We start from the raw sequence: 18,696 nt of genomic DNA, 5'->3' as shown, positions 1-18,696 counted from the left end.
AGGAAGATCCAGACTAATGTCTACCGTAAGACGACTTCGTTTAACTCCCTCCTTCATGCCTCGTCGTCCCATGATCAGTGCACTATTCGGGCCATCCCCACTGGCCAATTTTTACGTATGAAACGTATCTGCTCGTCTGACTCTCTGTTTGAGGAACAGGCGTCAGATTTACAAATTCGGTTTCAAGAACGGGGCTACAGTAATAGGAGTATTAAGCGGGCTTATCTACGAGCGAAGCATACCCCTCGATCCACTCTTTTATATAGTAGTGGGGCGAAACCCGGCGGTTCCTCAAATCCTAGCCAAATCCATTTTATTTCCACCTACAATCACGAGTGGTCCAATATGCGATCTATTTTGAGCAGGCACTGGAATGTTCTCCTTTCTGATTCTGTTCTATGTGACCTTTTACCCAAAAGCCCCTCAATGACGCCTCGCAGGTCACGTAATTTACGTGACATGCTTGTACGGAGTCACTACGTTCCTAGTCAACCCACCACCTTTCTTGACCTTGGTACCCCCCTCAGGGGCTGTTTCCCTTGCGGCCATTGTCTGGCCTGCAGCAATGTTCTTCGGATTTCTTCCTTCACCTCTGCTGATGGTTTGCGCAGCTTCGATATACGCCACTATGTATCGTGTGGTACCAGCAACGTGGTATATTATGCCACGTGCAGGTGCCACATGATATATGTGGGTCTTACTAGTAGGGAGCTGCGCAAGAGGGTGAGGGAACATGTGAGGGACATTGCTGCCGCCCGGACAGTGGTTGACATTTCCACTCTTAAAACCCTCCCTCGCCACTTTTGTGTTTTTCATGACTGTGATCCAACATCCCTGAAAGTCAGGGGTATTGATGTTATACATGGGGGGGCGAGGGGTGGGAATATACGCAAAATACTCGCCCAACGTGAAACACGCTGGATTTATACCTTAGGTACACTGTCCCCGAGGGGGCTTAATGAGCATCTGAGTTTTGCGCCTTTCTTACGATGACTGCTCTCTTCTCTGACCTTCCTGGTTTCTGTGCCTTGTTTTTAATGTTATACAATTTTTTTATTTTCATTTTAGATCCACTGATTTTTTTTTTTTTCTGCTGGCACTCTTCTGGAACCACACTTCTGACATTGAACATCGACATGGATTTTTGTCATATATGGATTATCTTCCTTCTTGTGCCACGACTGGGACATCTGAAGCAATATTGTATTCTCTGTTATACTTATGTTTTTTCACCAGTGTCACTGTGTTTATATTCATATTTTTATGATCATGGAGTTATTGTACAATGATTATTTCCCTCTTGTGCCACGACTAGGAGATCTCAATTTACATTGAACATCCTGTGACATGAAGTTTATGTATATTATACACTGGTCATTTCTCTCCTGTGCCACGACTTGGGATGTTTTTTGTGATATTGAACAATCTGTGCTACAGTATATGATCTCCTTATGTGTTATACTGCTCATACTTATTTAGTTTAACTTTGATATGGAACTCATGTATTGTGCATTGATTACCTTCCTCTCTGTACCACGACTATGACACTTGAATTAAGATTGAGGGTTTGATGTTATAGTATATGTTTTTTCATCAGTGGCACATTGTTCATAATTACCCATGTATATCCTTGATATTTATTATGTATCTTCCTCTTGGGTCACGGCTAGGACCTTTTAAGTTACATTTAAGACTTTATGTCACAGTTGATGTTCTCTTATTACTGTTACATTGCATATTTACTTATCCTTGTCTTCTTATGCTCGCTCCCGCCCCTCCTCCCCCCGTCGGCGCGGTTGCATCAGTGACCTGCTGGCCCGGCTCTGTCGGCGTCATCATCGCCTGCGCGGTTTGTGGGTGACGCGTCCCCGCTTTCCGCACATGCACACTACCTAACAACAAAAAAAAAAAGGGCGTTGACTGCTGACAGAGCTGGTCACCGGCCGCGATTGGTCCGGCCGCGCTGACAGAGTGGGGATGGAGCAGTTGGAGCATGGGAGCACCATGTATAAAAACACATGGTTGCTTCACAGGGTTCCACCTCCCCCTGATGAAATAATCTTATAGCTGAGATTGTGAAAGGTATACCTTGGGGCTCTCTCCGGGGGGTCTTCTCTGCTGCTTATCAGGCCGGCTTTGTGCACTTATGGGTATGTTTATTTAACCTGCTGGGATTCTATTCATGCATTCATGTCTTTGTATTTAATCTGACTGTTCATTGGCATCCACTTAGCACCTCATGGTGGCTAAACCTGTTTTTCTGTTTATAGATTTTTTGACTGTTTAACTATTTGACTCTGTCACTGCAGAAGTTGCTGTTTCACCAGCATCTGTATTAAGCAACTGTTTATTAGTGATTAGTGAGACTTGGATCCTATTTTATATATTTTATATATCTCTGTTATTTCAGAGTATACACTGTTATCATTGTGCTTATCCAGAGCTGTTTTTTTCCATCTGTCTATGTGTAACAATTGTCAAAATTTTACACCATGCTCTTTATGTGCAGGATGCCTTGTTCATGTTTTTGACCCAGTCTGTTATTTATTCATTTTACTTGTGCCCTATATGTAATTGTCATCTAGTACATCTATATTTTATCTGCCGGCCTGTTTTTGCCGCTGATTCCTTTGTGCCAGTTGCTATTTATTACACCTATTTGCACTTTACTCCTTGTCCTCCAGTCTTTGTTTCACTTTGGATATTGTGAGGAAAGTACACCCACTGACCGAGACGACAACCGTAAAACTGTGTACTCTGATATAGCGCACAGAAGGAAACGCTAGGCCACATGCACCAAGACAGCGTCACACCCAACAAACTAACTTTCGGTCCCCGATACTGCAAGTATGACCACGAGGGTATGTAGAACAGGCGCAGGAGCTGAGCATGCTCAATATAGGACAGGTGCTGGCTGTGTTATACAGCCGAGATAGCCAGTAACAGAAGCAATCAGAACTAACTCGGATAGCTGCTGTTAACCTATAAAAACACAAGTGAACAGCTCACCAGACGTAATGAAGGAAAAAGCGGTGCTCGGAAATCCTGGACCGTTAACTAGGTTAAAACAATGAGCAAAAAAAATGGAAGGGAACCAGCAACCGCCAATTGAACATTAAAACATGACTTTTAATGGAAAAACATTAAAAACAGAAAATGTCCATAATTACAGCATGAGTAGACCATGTCATGATTAAGGGCAGGGGATCTGCCTGAAATGCGTAGAACGACACCTGGTCTACTCATGCCGTAATTATGGACTTTTTCTGTTTTTAATGTTTTTCCATTAAAAGTCACGTTTTACTCTTCAATTGGCGGGTGCTGGTTCCCTTCCATTTTTTGCTCGCCTTTAACCTATGACAGCGGTTTCAAGGTGTGATTGAGTCATGCGACCATTCTGATGAAATTCATTCCCTCCCGAAATGCGATCACAGGGGGCCGATAATTTGCTACTGAAGACCCCTGTAACTTTTACACCATCCTCCAACACTGTAGTATTGCAATAAAATGAGCAATCAAAAGATCACAGCTCCAAAGTATCAAAGGGAAACTCAAAAAGCAAAAAATATTAAAGTTTTCATTAACCTCTTTTTTCCCCCAAATTAAAAAAAAAATTAAGAAACAATCGGAATACAACGTGAATCTATGAAACAGTAAAATTAACCCATACAGCAAACAAAAAAAAAAAAAAGCTATTCTGGAATTTACAGGGTTCTTTTTCTATTTAAGCCTCACAACTATAGACTCCAGGCAAATCTTAACTTGGGGGGTGAACAAGGGGAATGAGAAGGGGTTATCCAAAGTAGAGGACAACCCTTTTAAAGAACAAAAAAACCTTTGTTTTACTCACCCTCCCCAGGTCCAGTGTGCTGCTGCTCCAGTGTCTGTTATTGTCTGCAGCACCCAGGTCATATTGACAGCTCTGATTGCCTGCAGCGCCATTTATTGAACATTCATGCTGCAGACAGTAACTCAACACTGGACCCAGTTTTGCGCTTGACATGGCATGAACCAGCATACGGACCGCTACAGGGTGACGTATCATGCTGAAGCAATTCTCAGGCAAATTATGAGACCAAAACATTTGTTCAACTTGTCTGCAGCTTGCAGTCATGTTAATATTTTAGTGCTGCAAATATGATGTAAAAAATACCAGCCTACATGAGAGGGTTCATTCCAAGCACATTACCCCATAATGGTGATACCAATCTATTAGTGATGAGCGGGCACTAGCATGCTCGGATGCTCGGTACTCGTAACTAGTGATGAGTGAACACTACCATGCTCGGATGCTCGGTACTCGTAACTAGTGATGAGCGGGCACTACCATGCTCAGTAACCAGCAGCTTGATGCTCGAATTGGGGCAACTGGAGTGCCCAAGTATAATGGAATTCAGTGGGCAACTCAAGCATTTTTACAGAAGATTTCCCGGAAAAATACTCAAGTTGCCCACTGATTCCATTATACTCAAGTGCTCGAGTCTAGCTTGTCTGAGCATCAAACTGCTTGTTCCGAGTACTGAGCACCCAAACATGGTTGTGCTCACTCATCATCAATACTAAGCACCTGAGCATGGTAGTGCCCACTCATCATTAGTACAGAGCACCCGAGCATGGTAGTACCCGCTCATCATTAGTACAGAGCACCCAAGCATGGTAGTGCTCGCTCATCACTAGTACAGAGCATCCGAGCATGGTAGTGCTCGCTCATCACTAGTACAGAGCATCCGAGCATGGTAGTGCTCGCTCATCACTAGTACAGAGCATCCGAGCATGGTAGTGCTCGCTCATTACTAGTACAGAGCATCCGAGCATGGTAGTGCCCGCTCATCACTAGGACAAAGCACCCGAGCATGGTAGTGCTTGCTCATGACTAATTCCAAGCATGGTAGTGCTCACGCATCACTATAATCTGTGTTTTGGGGCAGCACTAAACACAGAATTGGGATTTGTAACACTTCACAACATCACCTTAATTCTTGGCGCTCTTTCATCCACTCCATAAGAACTTGTTTGGACTCAGCATCTTGATAAGTCTAGAATGATAAATGTAACAACGTCAAAAAGGTACAAACTGGGATATTTCAGGAAACTATGTTTGACGCATTCCCTTTAAATCTATATAAAACAACATACTTCACTTTACTGGTTTTACACATATTTTGAGTTCCAGAACCAATTACTGTATATCTAATATATATCTAATCTAATATATCTAATTACTGTATATCTATATCTATTTGTACCCAGATTTGTGAATCCCAATCTCAGGGACTGATCCATAACACTATGGACCTCACAGATGATCATGCTTTAATTACATGTGGTGGTGACGTAGTCCGTGGTGCCGTACAAGAAGCCGTGAAGCATTTTCGGATCACACTGACCTGCATCCGCTCCAGCAGCCCGGTAAGCGCTTGCTGCCAGGTCAGAGAGTGCATGTACTGTTCTGTGTTTATTATCCGAATTTCGTTCTCTAATTCAGGCACGATGGCCCCGGTTCTCCAGCCGTGTCGCAACATGAGATCCTGAATATGTGAGGAGGGGTCAGACACAATGAAGAGATCTCATTAGATTCAGAACTCTTGTCACTGGACAAATTTATTTCTAATATACTGGCAACACTGCAAAAACCACCAGCGCCAACCAGTAAGATAATACCATTATTATGGGAATTTTCACTATTAAATGTGTGATGTGATAGAAAATTGCAAAAAATAAGCAACGAGGGCCATGTCCTCCCTGTGATTGGAGACTAGGGACAGTTTTAGTATTGGAGCCTCTCACCTCCATCTGGGACTCTTCATTTAAATGTGGTGCTGAAACAGATGTCAGTTTTGCAACTAGCAGCTTTCCAGCAGTGCAGGTCACCTGTAGCTGCTCTGTAGCTGCACCCCTTTGTGTTTAAGTATCATGGTTTCCCAGCAATCTTTGTGGATTATACAAAACCATTGGTATGCTGGCTGCCTTGGTGGAAGGATCTGCTGTGGATTCATCCTCAGACGTATCTTCTCCATTTTGGTTGTTATTCCCCTGTTTGTCTCTCCTACCCTCCTGATGTATTAGTGCAGCATTGGGTCAAGTGTACCTTACATTCCACTCCAGGACTATAATAGGGATTTTTCAGGGCTGCAGGTATTCTTGCTCGGTGACAGGTAAGAAACCTGTATAGGGTCTAGCTAGGACTGCAGGGTTCAGCCAGCGCCAGGTAAAGACCAGAGGTGTCCCATCTACCCTCCCACTGCTACCAGGGCCCACCGTTGTCATTGTTTCTCTAATGAACCCCTTGTTTGTGGTGTTGTTGAGGTGTGTTTTTGTTGTGCATCAGACATTTGTTGGTCTGGACGTGCCCGTCATGTGGAAGCGTAACTTTAAGTAGGTTAGTAGGAAGGGAGAAAACACAAGAGGTTCAGAAGTACTTTTCACTGGGCAAAATCCAACTTAATCTTGTTGTGTTGTGTTGATGGGTCGTAACACTACAGTCCTGATAATTGGTGGACCATGGCAAATCATCACTCCCTTACCATATATGAAAATAGAAAAACGGGTTTTAGCCGCGCTAAAAAACCACTGGTGCAGGATTAATGAAGAAGTTTCTTTTTTATTTCAGCATTTCCAACGCGTTTCAGAGACTGGAACCGTCTCCTTCCTCAGGGAAAAAAGAAATTTTTTCCCTGAGGAAGGAGACGGTTCCAGTCTCTGAAACGCGTTGGAAATGCTGAAATAAAAAAGAAACTTCTTCATTAATCCTGCACCAGTGGTTTTTTAGCGCGGCTAAAACCCGTTTTTCTATTTTCATATATGATTTTTGCTGTTTCACGGGGCCGCTGCTTTCAAACCAAGCTGACACTCACATGCGATTTCAGGAGTTGTGACTGGCACAACCTGATCAGGTGAGTGTTACCATACCTTTCCGTCATTTCTGGTTTACCGGATAAGACCCTATTTGCGCCTTTTGTCTCCCCACCTCTAGCACCTGTATATCACTCCCTTACGGCAGAGGTGGACCGGCACATATGGTAGCTTACTGCAGCTCCCCAGGATTTTGGGCCCAGACACTCATAAAAGTTTGGATAAATGGATATAAACTGACCTACTGTGGTAAATAGCATGAATAGCCTAGATACCAGGTTTAGGAGCTGGGGGCAGGCGGGCTTCAGCTCTGGAAGGGTCATTTCCATCTTTGTTATGTTCAAAAAAGGGTGTTAATGATGTAAATGCATAACCATGGTTATTTTAAGGTGGTGTGTGGAGATCCTGTGGACATGTGAGCTCTTTATATTGAATTTTGCAGAGCTGAGCATGATACAGACTGCTACATGTCAGTACTCAGTCAGTCAATCACAGACTGTGTGATAATCTGCTAATAGGAGTCTAAACCGGCATCACTGAGCTCCCGAGCACCTCAATCTTCTGGTCAGTCATAGAGATGGGTGAACCCGCAGAGGTTCAGGTTCACCCAGTTCCGACATAATCCACACGAGATCCCACGACGATCCCGGCGGTTTTCTGTCAGGAAATGCAGGTCTCATTTAACTGAATGAGTTCACCTGAGGGGAGGTCACTGAGTTCAATGGTCAGTTTACCTGTGGTCAGAGGTGCGATACTGTGGGAGTCTCCAGCTGTGACCGCAAAAAAAATTGAGTGACGTCACCACTCACAGCTGGGGCTCAGTCAATCTCTGCCTGAAGCCACAGCAGGCGGTCATGTTTTCTAATGTGCCTGCGCTGCGACTTCATCATTGTAGAAGAGGCGGGATCGTCGTGGGACCTTGTGTGGATTACATCAGAACTGGATGTTTGGGGTTAATAAATTGGAAAAAGAGTGTGTTTTTTTTGTATTTTATTTCAAATAAAGGATTTTTTCGGCGTTTGTTACTTTTCACCTACAGTATTAGTAATTGGGAGGGCGCTCATACTCACCTTCCATTACTTACTAATCTAGAGCTTAGTGGCAGCTGCGATTAACCCCTTACAACTCCGACTTCCACTGTACCAGGGCAATCGGGAGGTGTCGGGTAAAGTGCCAGGATGTCACATCTAATGAAGGTGACAATTCTGGGCGGCTGCAGGCTGCTATTTTTAGGCTGGGGGAAGCCCAATAATCATGGGCCTCCCCAGCTTGAGAATACCAGCCTCCAGCTGTTGGGTTTATTATGGCTGTGTATCAAAATTGGGTGGGGACTGTACACTTTTTTTCTTACAATTATTTAAATAATTTTTAAAAAAGCCGCATGGGGTCCCTCTTCTTTTAAAACACAGCCAAGATAAGCACTGTAGCCATTTGCTTTATCTGCGCTGGGTATCACAATCTGGGAGGACCCAATGCTAATTCATTTTATTTTTACACTATAGGGATGCAGACAGCATGAGTGATTCCAAACAATTACAGATGCGGTCACACAGGGAGGGGGTGCAGTCTACGTGCAAACAATCACACGCCAGGACTGACAGCGGGCGGGGGAAGCAGTGAATATGTATAAGGGTTAATGAGCGGACCCGGAAGTAGTGTTACAGCCGCGGTAAGTATAATGCTCCTGTTTTATTCCTTTTTTTTTTTATTTATTTTTTGTTATCTGGGTGGCTGAATCCGAACAGTTACACAGAGCTACCCGAGAACTCCGTGTTGGAGGTCCGTGCACAGATACTAGGTATCCGGTACGGATCCCGAACTTTACAGTTCCGGTTCACCCATCTCTAGTCAGAAAGACAACTTCTAAATATCTGAAAGTTGCAACCTGAGAAGACATGCATCATTTCATAGATTACTTACTGCCAGATCGCTGTAAAGGTGATCACCAAAGTACAGCACCTTGGACCCTCTCCAGCCTGTTAATTGCAGGAAATCAAACAGGTTTCCCTGAGTAGAAAAGAATTAAAAAATAATTGTGAACAGTACACAAGCCGACAAGTCTTCACATGTATATGGGGCGCAGTACATAGCACTCAGGAGAGGCAGACAGTTTCCATTTTTCCATCCCCCAGTAAGCTTACAAATTGCCTCTTGATAGAGGAAGAAGACTTAAATGCCACCTAATAGAAGTAACAATAAAAAAGTCAATAATGATAAAGTAACTAGTAACTGCTCATTATGAGTACAGAGCACCCGAGCATGGTAGTGCCCGCTCATCACTAGTTACGAGTACAGAGCACCCGAGCATGGTAGTGCCCGCTCATCACTAGTTACCAGTACAGAGCACCCGAGCATGGCAGTGCCCGCTCATCACTAGTTACGAGTACTGAGCACCCGAGCCTGGCAGTGCCCGCTCATCACTAGTTACCAGTACAGAGCACCTGAGCATGGTAGTGCCCGCTCATCACTAGTTACGAGTACTGAGCACCCGAGCATGGCAGTGCCCGCTCATCACTAGTGACGAGTACCTAGCACCCGAGCATGGTAGTGCCCGCTCATCACTAGTTACTAGTACAGAGCACCCGAGCATGGCAGTGCCCGCTCATCACTAGTTACCAGTACAGAGCACCCGAGCATGGTAGTGCCCGCTCATCACTAGTTACGAGTACTGAGCACCCGAGCATGGCAGTGCTCGCTCATCACTAGTTACAAGTACTGAGCACCCGAGCATGGTAGTGCCCGCTCATCACTAGTTACGAGTACTACGAGTAAGTTTTCTTAAAATTGTATGGTTAGATTAGATTTTCCTGTTACCTGCTTGTATATTTTTCCCTTTTCCAGACTGGTGATCTTGTCCCATTGTAGTGAACCACTTTCATCTAGTCTCCTAAATGGCCTAATATTACAATAAAAGAAAAATAATATAAATAGGTTTTCATTTAACATAAAATTATTCTACAATATTCACACCCCAAGAAAGGCTGGTATAGTGTACAGCTACATGTACGGAACAGAACACTTTCACATGAAAATTAATTATACAGAAGCAAATTAGCCAAATAAAAGAGGCAAAGACATTGAAGGACATAAAAAAAATTATGCGAAGAGCAAAAGTTTACAGAAACATTTTTTTTGCTAAATTTGTTGCCACATCTGAGTTACCATCCTGGTTCCTTAAGGGCAGTCAGTGACTGATTAGCTTCAATTGTGAATATTACAGAAAGTATGTAAATAACTGTTCAAACCAAGCACAGTTCAGTGCACCCTCCCACCTACTTGTGTTTCATTTATCTTCTCTCCCTATTCCTTGGTTGACAGTTCTGGCTTTTTAGTAGCTGGAGTAGATAGATGGAAAACGAGTAGGTGGGAGGATGCACAGAACAGTCTGTCTATAATAAGGTTGCACCAAGAGCCTGTGCTGGGTTTGAACAGTCATTGTGCCAGACTCTCTAATCGCAACTTCTGAATATTTAATACTAGCCGTTGCCCAGGATAGTAACTAAGTCTCACTCTTTCTCTATCCCTCCCACCAGAGAAATCATATTACCTCACACATAAGCTTCTTATACTAAAAATGTCCTTCGTTGCCTATAGCATCAATCACAGCTCCTATTAATGACCCGTAACACAATAAAGGCATACATTTGATTGGTTGCTATAGGCCACCTGATAAATATCCAGGGTGTCAAAACAGCCAATATATTACTTCACACATCCAAACAGTTTGTGTATGTCTTTCGGTGTGTGTCTTTTTCTGTCTGTGTGTCTCGCTTTCTGTGTATGTATCTCTCTATTTCTGTGGGTGTGTTTCTCTGTCCATAATAGGGGTGTATAATAACATATCTGTTCCCAGCTCCACTGACTTTAATATAAGCAGATTTTTTGGTGAATAACTGTAAAGCGCGGGGTTAAATTTTCCCCTCAAAACATAGTCTATGACGTTCCCTGAGTCACATGGGGTGTCTGTGCAAAATTTTGTAATTGTAAATGCAACGGTGCGGATTCGTTTAGCGGACGTACACACATACACTCACCTTTATATATTAGACTAGCTTTAGTATCCGGCGTTGCCTAGGATAGTAAGTCTCTCTGTCTATCCCTTCTGTCTGTCTCTATCTACCGTCTCTCTGTCTATTCCTCTCTCTCTCTCTATCGTCTCTCTCTCTATCAGTCTCTCTGTATGTGTCTGACTGTCTCTCTTGCTGTAGGTCTGTCTGTCTGTGTCTGTCTCAAAGTCTGTGTCTCTCTCTATCCGTCTCCCCACCGATATATTACCTCACACATGAGCTTCTTATACTAGAATGTCCTTCGTTACCTATGGCAACCAATCACAGCTCCTATTAATGACCTATAGCTCCATTCACTTTAATGTAAACAGATTTTTTGGCGAATAACTAAAGCGCAGGGTTAAATTTTCCCCTCAAAACATAGTCTATGACGTTCCCTTAGTCATATTAGATGTCTGTGCAAAATTTTGTGATTGTAAATGCGACAGTGCGGATTCCTTTAGTGGACGCGCGCGCGCGCACACACACACACACACACACACACACACACACACACACACACACACACACACACACACACACACACACACACACAGCTTTATACATTAGATGTGCAATGTGGTGATGAACAATGCTTTTTCCAGCACAATAGCGATAAATTACAAAAGGAAAAAGTGGAAAATAAGTGGCTCGGTAAGGAGAGTATTGTCATTTTGGATCCATGGCTAGGAAGCTCCTAAAGTTTCAATCCCATTGAGAACCTGTGATCAATCCTCAAAAAGAGGGTGGACAAACAAAACCACAGAAATTGTGATAAAGTCGGTAAACTGGAAAGTGTTGGATATACACATACATATACATGCGTGTATAGAAATATACAAATATATTTTAGCTTCATGCATTCCTGAGGGAAAGAGGAAGTCCTATTGTTTGGGATGCAGTTTTCCGATATTTGTAGTAATTTAAAGAAAACAATTCCTCATTGTTTGTGGTAGTTCCCCAATATTTCTGGTAGTTTACTGAAAAGTCCCCATTGTTTGTGGTAGTTTCCCCATGATAGCTGTAGTTTAGAAAAAATAATTCTCCATTGTTTGTAGCAGCTCCTTAATCTTTGTGGCAGGGCAGAAAATGATACAAACCCTATTGTTAGCGGTATCCAGTGCCCCTATAAAATGGTTTCTGGGAAAAGGGAAGTTGTGGACAGGATTGGCACTATGTTTTTCAATGCTGGACTGATGTCTCAAAAAAAAAAAATACAAATACAAGAAAAAAATAAAACAAACAAAAACAAACGGTCTGGAATTGAAACGCATAGTGTTAATTAATGAAAACCTTTTGATCATCCACTGACAAAGTAATCTAATTTGATCAGAGCCGCCCGTATCAACGCGTTTCTTCCTCCCTGGTCAAAGTATTCATATTGTAGTATTTTTGTGGTTCACAAGGCTGCGCATCACATTCTGCTCTGTAGATCCTTTGTAGTTATGATACCATTTATGTTTTTGCCATCCTAGTAACCAGCACTTACTTGCGTCGGTCAGTGAAGAAAGCGGGTTTATCAGCACGAACTATGATCAAGTCAAACAGATCTCTCCAGTCCTTCCCCACCATGTGCTTCATTCCCTTATTTCTGAGAAAACACAAGAGAAAGCAAAACAGTGCGGTATTCTGTGACCCCACCGGCCGTATGGTGATATTTTGTGTGCAAGATGATCCAGTAACATTCTTAGTCCTAAACACTTAGTCCTAAGTCTAAGGGGCACTTTGCACACTACGACATCACAAGCCCATGCTTGCGATGCCGAGCGCGATAGTCCCCGCCCCCGTTGCAGCTGCGATATCATGGTGATAGCTGCCGTAGCGAACATTATCGCTACGGCAGCTTCACATGCACTCACCTGCCCTGCGACATCGCTCTGGCCGGCGAACCGCCTCCTTCCTAAGGGGGCGGGTCATGCGGCATCATAGTGACGTCACACGGCAGGTGGCCAATAGAAGCGGAGGGGCGGAGATGAGCGGGACGTAAACATTCCGCCCACCTCCTTCCTTCCACATAGTCGGCGTGAGCTGCAGGACGCAGGTAGCAGATGTTCCTCGCTCCTGTGGCTTCTCACACAGCGATGTGTGCTGCCGCAGGAACGAGGAACAACATCGTAACATCGGTCATTCCCAAATCATGGAAATGACCGACGCTACACCGATGATACCATTACGACGCTTTTGTGCTCATTAATCGTATCAAAAATGCTTTACACACTACGATGTCGACAGCGACGCCAGATGTGCGTCACTTTCAATTTGACCACTATCGACATCGCACCTGCGATGTCGTAGTGTGCAAAGTGCCCCTAAGTTTTAGTCTTCAGACTAAGTGATACAGCATAACCAAAATTAATTTCTATTTGTGCAGGACCGCCTAGTAATTTTCATAACCCCTAAAGGAATGAATGGAGGGAGTCTTGACCACATGGCTAACTCTAGTGATGGCGACGTATCGGGGCTGGATCTCCATATGGGCCCCGTCGGCCCTGTGCCTATAAGATATTCTGTGTATGTGCCATTAATGTTGACGATGGGAATAACGCTATAAGAAATTTTTCCTAATGCACAGACCAAATGGATGAAGATTCAGATCCTAGGGTTCAGTTATTTGCATTCAGTCAAAACAAGTTTCACGGACAATTAAATAATGTGGAAATTCTTACACAAAACTGAAGGGGCTGTTGGTGATGAGAAATAGTTTCTTCTTATGCTTCACGAGCCGATTCAGAACGGCAAAGATCTCCTCCCCGTGAAGGATGTAGTGCTCTGAAAGGAGAGGAGACGGGGGAAGAATTAGGGAAATGGAAAAGATTAGCATTTTCATTCCATTTGTAAAAAAAAAAAAAATAAATAAAGTACAATTTAAGGGGTTTTCCCCAGAATCGAAAATTTTCACCTATTCACAGGAATAAGGGAAAAGAAGGTGTACTCGTAATCCAGCATCCAGCTCAAGGCGCCCATTAAAAATCTATGGGACTGAAAAAACTAATGGTGTACTACTGTACAGTACGCAGATACCTTAGCACTCAAGAGTACAGCACTTGAGTATCTCAGCGCTCTGCATACAGCACTCTGGTATCTCAGCGCTCCGCATACAGCACTCTGGTATCTCAGCGCTCCGCGTACAGCACTCTGGTATCTCAGCGCTCCGCGTACAGCACTCGGATGTCACAGCGCTCTGCCTACAGCACTCGGGTGTCTCAGCGCTCCGCCTAAATCACTCGGGTGTCTCAGTGCTCCGCCTAAAGCACTCGGGTATCTCAGCGCTCCGCCTACAGCACTCGGGTATCTCAGCGCTCCGCTTACAGCACTCGGGTATCTCAGCGCTCCATGTACAGCACTCGGGTGTCTCAGCGCTCTGCCTACAGCACTCGGGTATCTCACCGCTCTGCCTACAACACTCGGGTATCTCAGGGCTCCATGTACAGCACTCGGGTGTCTCAGCGCTCTGCCTACAGCACTCGGGTGTCTCAGAGCTCGGCCTATAGCACTCGTTTATCTCAGCGCTCCGCGTACAGCACTCGGGTATCTCAGCGCTCCGTGTACAGCACTCGGGTGTCATCTTTCTTGGGTCTGTTCCATAACCTTTAGATGGAGTAGCCCTCGCTATGCTACACTGATGTGGGTTTCAGCTGTGAACAACTCATTAGGGAATAACTTTTTAAAGGGTTCATGAACATTCAAATTATTATTTTTCCTCTAATTTGTCTTAAAGGGTTATTTCCATATTTGTAAATGGGTATAGTTGAATAGTGCTTGTAATTACAAGCAATTTTACAACTTACTGCTTATTAACATTTTCAGCCATTCTTGAAACATTAAAACTTTAATTTTTGTTTACTGCTCGTTCCCTTGGAGACCGACCATCTGTGTTAGATGGTAGAATATGTACAATTCTTATAAAATCTTTTCTGCTGAACAATGTCTTGAAGTTGGCCAGGATGGCTGGACTGCACTGCTACCTCTTAATCCCAGCCAGATTTAGCACAGTGCTTACAAGCTAGACAGCAATAGTGGTCTGTCTCCTAGGCAACGATCTGTAAGCAAAGGAAAAAAAAAATAATTGGTTTCTCAATGGTGGTGGCACATTTTAACAAGCAGTAAACTGCAGAAGTGCTTGTACAATCATTATTCAACAATATTCACCGATGAAAATGGGAATAACACTTTAAATAAGTCCTGTTCACCTTTTACCCCTCTGTGACTGACACCCTGCACTTCACTTGTTAAAATCCCCATCCCCATTAGGCTATGTGCCCACGCTGCGGAAAAGCCGCGGATTTTCCAGAAATCTGCAGCACAGCTACTCCCCAGCCATTTCTATGGCATTTGGGAAATGCTGTGCCCACGCTGCGGATTTTTCCGCAGCGGAAATCGTGCGGATTTCCGTGCGGAAAAATCTGCAGCATGTCAATTATTGTTGCGGATTTCTCCGCAGGGTCCCATATACTTACCTGCCTCACCGGAGTCACTTTCTCCGTCCGGTGTACAGGAGCGCGGTGAATCCAGGTCAGGAAGGAAGAGGTGGGCGGAGCCTGCACGAGCTCCGGTCATGTGACAGCCGGAGCTAGTTCAGGGCCGCCCACCTTCTCCTGCAGACGCTGAGAGAGTGACCCGGCTGCCGGAAAGCGAGGTGCTGCATGATGGAGGTAAGCATGAACTCCCCCGATCACTGCAGCACTTGTTCTGCATTGAGGATGCAGTGACGAAGCCATGGTACTGTATCCTCAGTGCAGAAAGCCCGCCCCATATCCGCATGACATTCCGCAGCATGGAAACAGACAAAAGTTGTGGTGCGGTTTCCTGGGAGCACCTGCGGAATGTCCTGCGGATATATCCGCAGGACACTGTCCCCGTGGGCACATAGCCTAAGATGAGAGTGTCTGAACTTGCCAATTTTGGCGGGACCATCAGACTACAAGGTGTATGGAGAGGGGTTTGGGGAATCTTCAGAATCTCTCCCTACAAATGACTTGGGGGAGCCAGTGCCCCCATTAGACTTACCCATATCCTTTTCAATCCATTCATACATCATTCCTTTAACATGGACATCGCGAATTGCATCCTATTGAAAAAAATATATATTAGGTCACCTTGAGTAACACTATCACCATTTTAAGACTTTTGTTGTTCTTGAGCCCACCCTATACCCACCAGGACCTGCCCCTGAGAACCGCAGGTGGAGTGCCGCCTGTGATTGTTAATGTTTTAAATCCCGCTGTTTTTTAATAATAGTAATAATAATAATTTATAAAAAAAAAAAAAAGTACAAATCACCCACCATTTTTCCCCACTAAAAATAAAGAAAATTATATAATTATAATAATAATAATAATAACAACAACAAAAATACAGATAGAGTGGAACCTTGGATTAAGAGTAACTTGGTTTGAGAGCGTTTTGCAAGACAAGCAAAGCTTTTTACAAATTTGTGACTTGGTTTAAGAGCAATGATTTGCAATAAGAGCAAATACCCCCCGTGCACACTTCCGATTCTGTCCTTTCACCACACTGACCTGCTCTGGAAGTAACTTTCTGTACATATGTACGGTACACTGTATATTGTATACCATTGTACAGTATATACTATATAGCATGTCTATCAATTTGCATTTGTGGATACTGTATTGTACTTTCTTTCTGCTAATCAGTACAGCACATTGCTTGTACTGTAATCTAATTGCCTTGGCAGTATTCCTACCCCACATTTGGCTTAGTTCTGCCTTTATTTTGTTGAGAATGGACTTGGGGTGTGTTTTTTTTTGTGTACTGTACTAGAATAAAGGTTGTCATATTTATACATAATTGTTTCTCTCTATAAAGTACCTCCTGCACACCAACAATTCTATTGTAAGCAAACGTGCATTTTAATGTGTTTTATGTTTTTTGCTGCACAGTATTTTGTATTAGTGTAATGTAATAATTTTATATGAATACAGGACATTATATTGTATAATATACAAATTAATTATTCCGATTGGTAAACACTAAACAAAAAAAAAATTCAAGAATGCCAAAATTATTATTAGTTTGTTTTTGGTCTCTACTATAATGCTGTAACAAGTGATCAAAACGTCATAATTACCCAAAATAGTATAAAGAAAAACGTCGCCTCTCCCCGCAAAAAATAAGCCATCACATGGCTCTATTGATAAGAAAATGAAGATGGCGACACAATCCCCCAATTATTTGGGGGTTTTTTTTTGCAAGCTTCTGATCTTTTTTTCACCAATAAAGTAATTAAAAAAAATGGGGACGTTTGGAATCGCTGTATATCATACTGAAAAAGGAGAATCTTATTGGCATGTCATTTTTACCACACTGTAAAAACAATTTCCCCCCCAAAAAATTTTTGTTTTTTCACAATTTCTCCCCATTTGGTATGCTTTTACAATTTTCCAGTACGCTATGAGGCAAAAAATGGCGTCATTCAAAAGTACAACTCGTCCTGCAAACAACAAGCCCTCACATGACTATGTGGAGCGAACAATAAAAAAAAGTTATGGATGTGGGAAGAACGGGAGGAAAAACAAAAAACAGAAATTGGTGTTGTTGTGAAGGAGTTAAGGCTGTTATCCCTGCACATTGCTGACCGCAGAATGAGTGACTAAAAATCTGTCAGCGAGCTCTTTCTGATGGAGTAATTCTTTTATCGGTTTATTTTCTCCTTATTGAGCTCCTCTCAGCCGATTTAGGACTATAGACCACATCAAAGGAGAGCTCAACTTTCATGTGATCAATAATCAGTTGATAGGAGCTCAATAAAAAGGAAAAAAAAAACAGATGAAAGGAGGAGTGACAAACTGTCTACCAGAAGGAACTCACTGATAGATTCTTAGTTAACTCATTTTACAGCTGTAGAGTATGTACAAGTGCATGTCAATAAATGAGAATATCCTCAAAAAGTTAATTTCAGTAATTCAATACAAAAAGGGAAACGCATATATTATATAAAGTTATTACACACAGAGTGATCTATTTCTATATATCATATAGAGTCATTACACACAGAGGGATCTATTTCTATATACAGTTAGGTCCAGAAATATTTGGACAGTGACACAATTTTCGCGAGTTGGGCTCTGCATGCCACCACATTGGATTTGAAATGAAACCTCTACAACAGAATTCAAGTGCAGATTGTAACGTTTAAGTTGAAGGTTTGAACAAAAATATCTGATAGAAATTGTAGGAATTGTACACATTTCTTTACAAACACTCCACATTTTAGGAGGTAAAAAGTAATTGGACAAATAAACCAAACCCAAACAAAATATTTTTATTTTCAATATTTTGTTGCGAATCCTTTGGAGGCAATCACTGCCTTAAGTCTGGAACCCATGGACATCACCAAACGCTGGGTTTCCTCCTTCTTAATGCTTTGCCAGGCCTTTACAGCCGCAGCCTTCAGGTCTTGCTTGTTTGTGGGTCTTTCCGTCTTAAGTCTGTATTTGAGCAAGTGAAATGCATGCTCAATTGGGTTAAGATCTGGTGATTGACTTGGCCATTGCAGAATGTTCCACTTTTTTGCACTCATGAACTCCTGGGTAGCTTTGGCTGTATGCTTGGGGTCATTGTCCATCTGTACTATGAAGCGTCGTCCGATCAACTTTGCGGCATTTGGCTGAATCTGGGCTGAAAGTATATCCCGGTACACTTCAGAATTCATCCGGCTACTCTTGTCTGCTATGTCATCAATAAACACAAGTGACCCAGTGCCATTGAAAGCCATGCATGCCCATGCCATCACGTTGCCTCCACCATGTTTTACAGAGGATGTGGTGTGCCTTGGATC

At 43.1% G+C, this 18,696-nt stretch overlaps 1 protein-coding gene across 1 annotated transcript in view; it reads right to left on the bottom strand.

Annotated features, from left to right (window-relative positions):
• Nucleotides 1-18,696, bottom strand: part of NT5DC2 (5'-nucleotidase domain containing 2) — an 84,536-nt gene that overhangs the window by 18,537 nt on the left and 47,303 nt on the right. Inside the window, exons 7-13 of the mRNA XM_075321738.1 lie at nucleotides 15,906-15,966; nucleotides 13,565-13,667; nucleotides 12,388-12,489; nucleotides 9,667-9,748; nucleotides 8,773-8,859; nucleotides 5,388-5,528; nucleotides 4,972-5,036 (exon numbers count right to left, since the gene is read on the bottom strand). Coding sequence (XP_075177853.1) covers nucleotides 4,972-5,036; nucleotides 5,388-5,528; nucleotides 8,773-8,859; nucleotides 9,667-9,748; nucleotides 12,388-12,489; nucleotides 13,565-13,667; nucleotides 15,906-15,966 — 641 coding nt within the window. The remainder of the gene's footprint in view (nucleotides 1-4,971; nucleotides 5,037-5,387; nucleotides 5,529-8,772; nucleotides 8,860-9,666; nucleotides 9,749-12,387; nucleotides 12,490-13,564; nucleotides 13,668-15,905; nucleotides 15,967-18,696) is intronic.

Source organism: Anomaloglossus baeobatrachus, chromosome 8, assembly GCF_048569485.1.
Source record: "Anomaloglossus baeobatrachus isolate aAnoBae1 chromosome 8, aAnoBae1.hap1, whole genome shotgun sequence".
In the NCBI taxonomy this organism is placed as follows: Eukaryota; Metazoa; Chordata; class Amphibia; order Anura; family Aromobatidae; genus Anomaloglossus; species Anomaloglossus baeobatrachus.
This window is presented reverse-complemented; position numbering and strand designations above follow the sequence as displayed.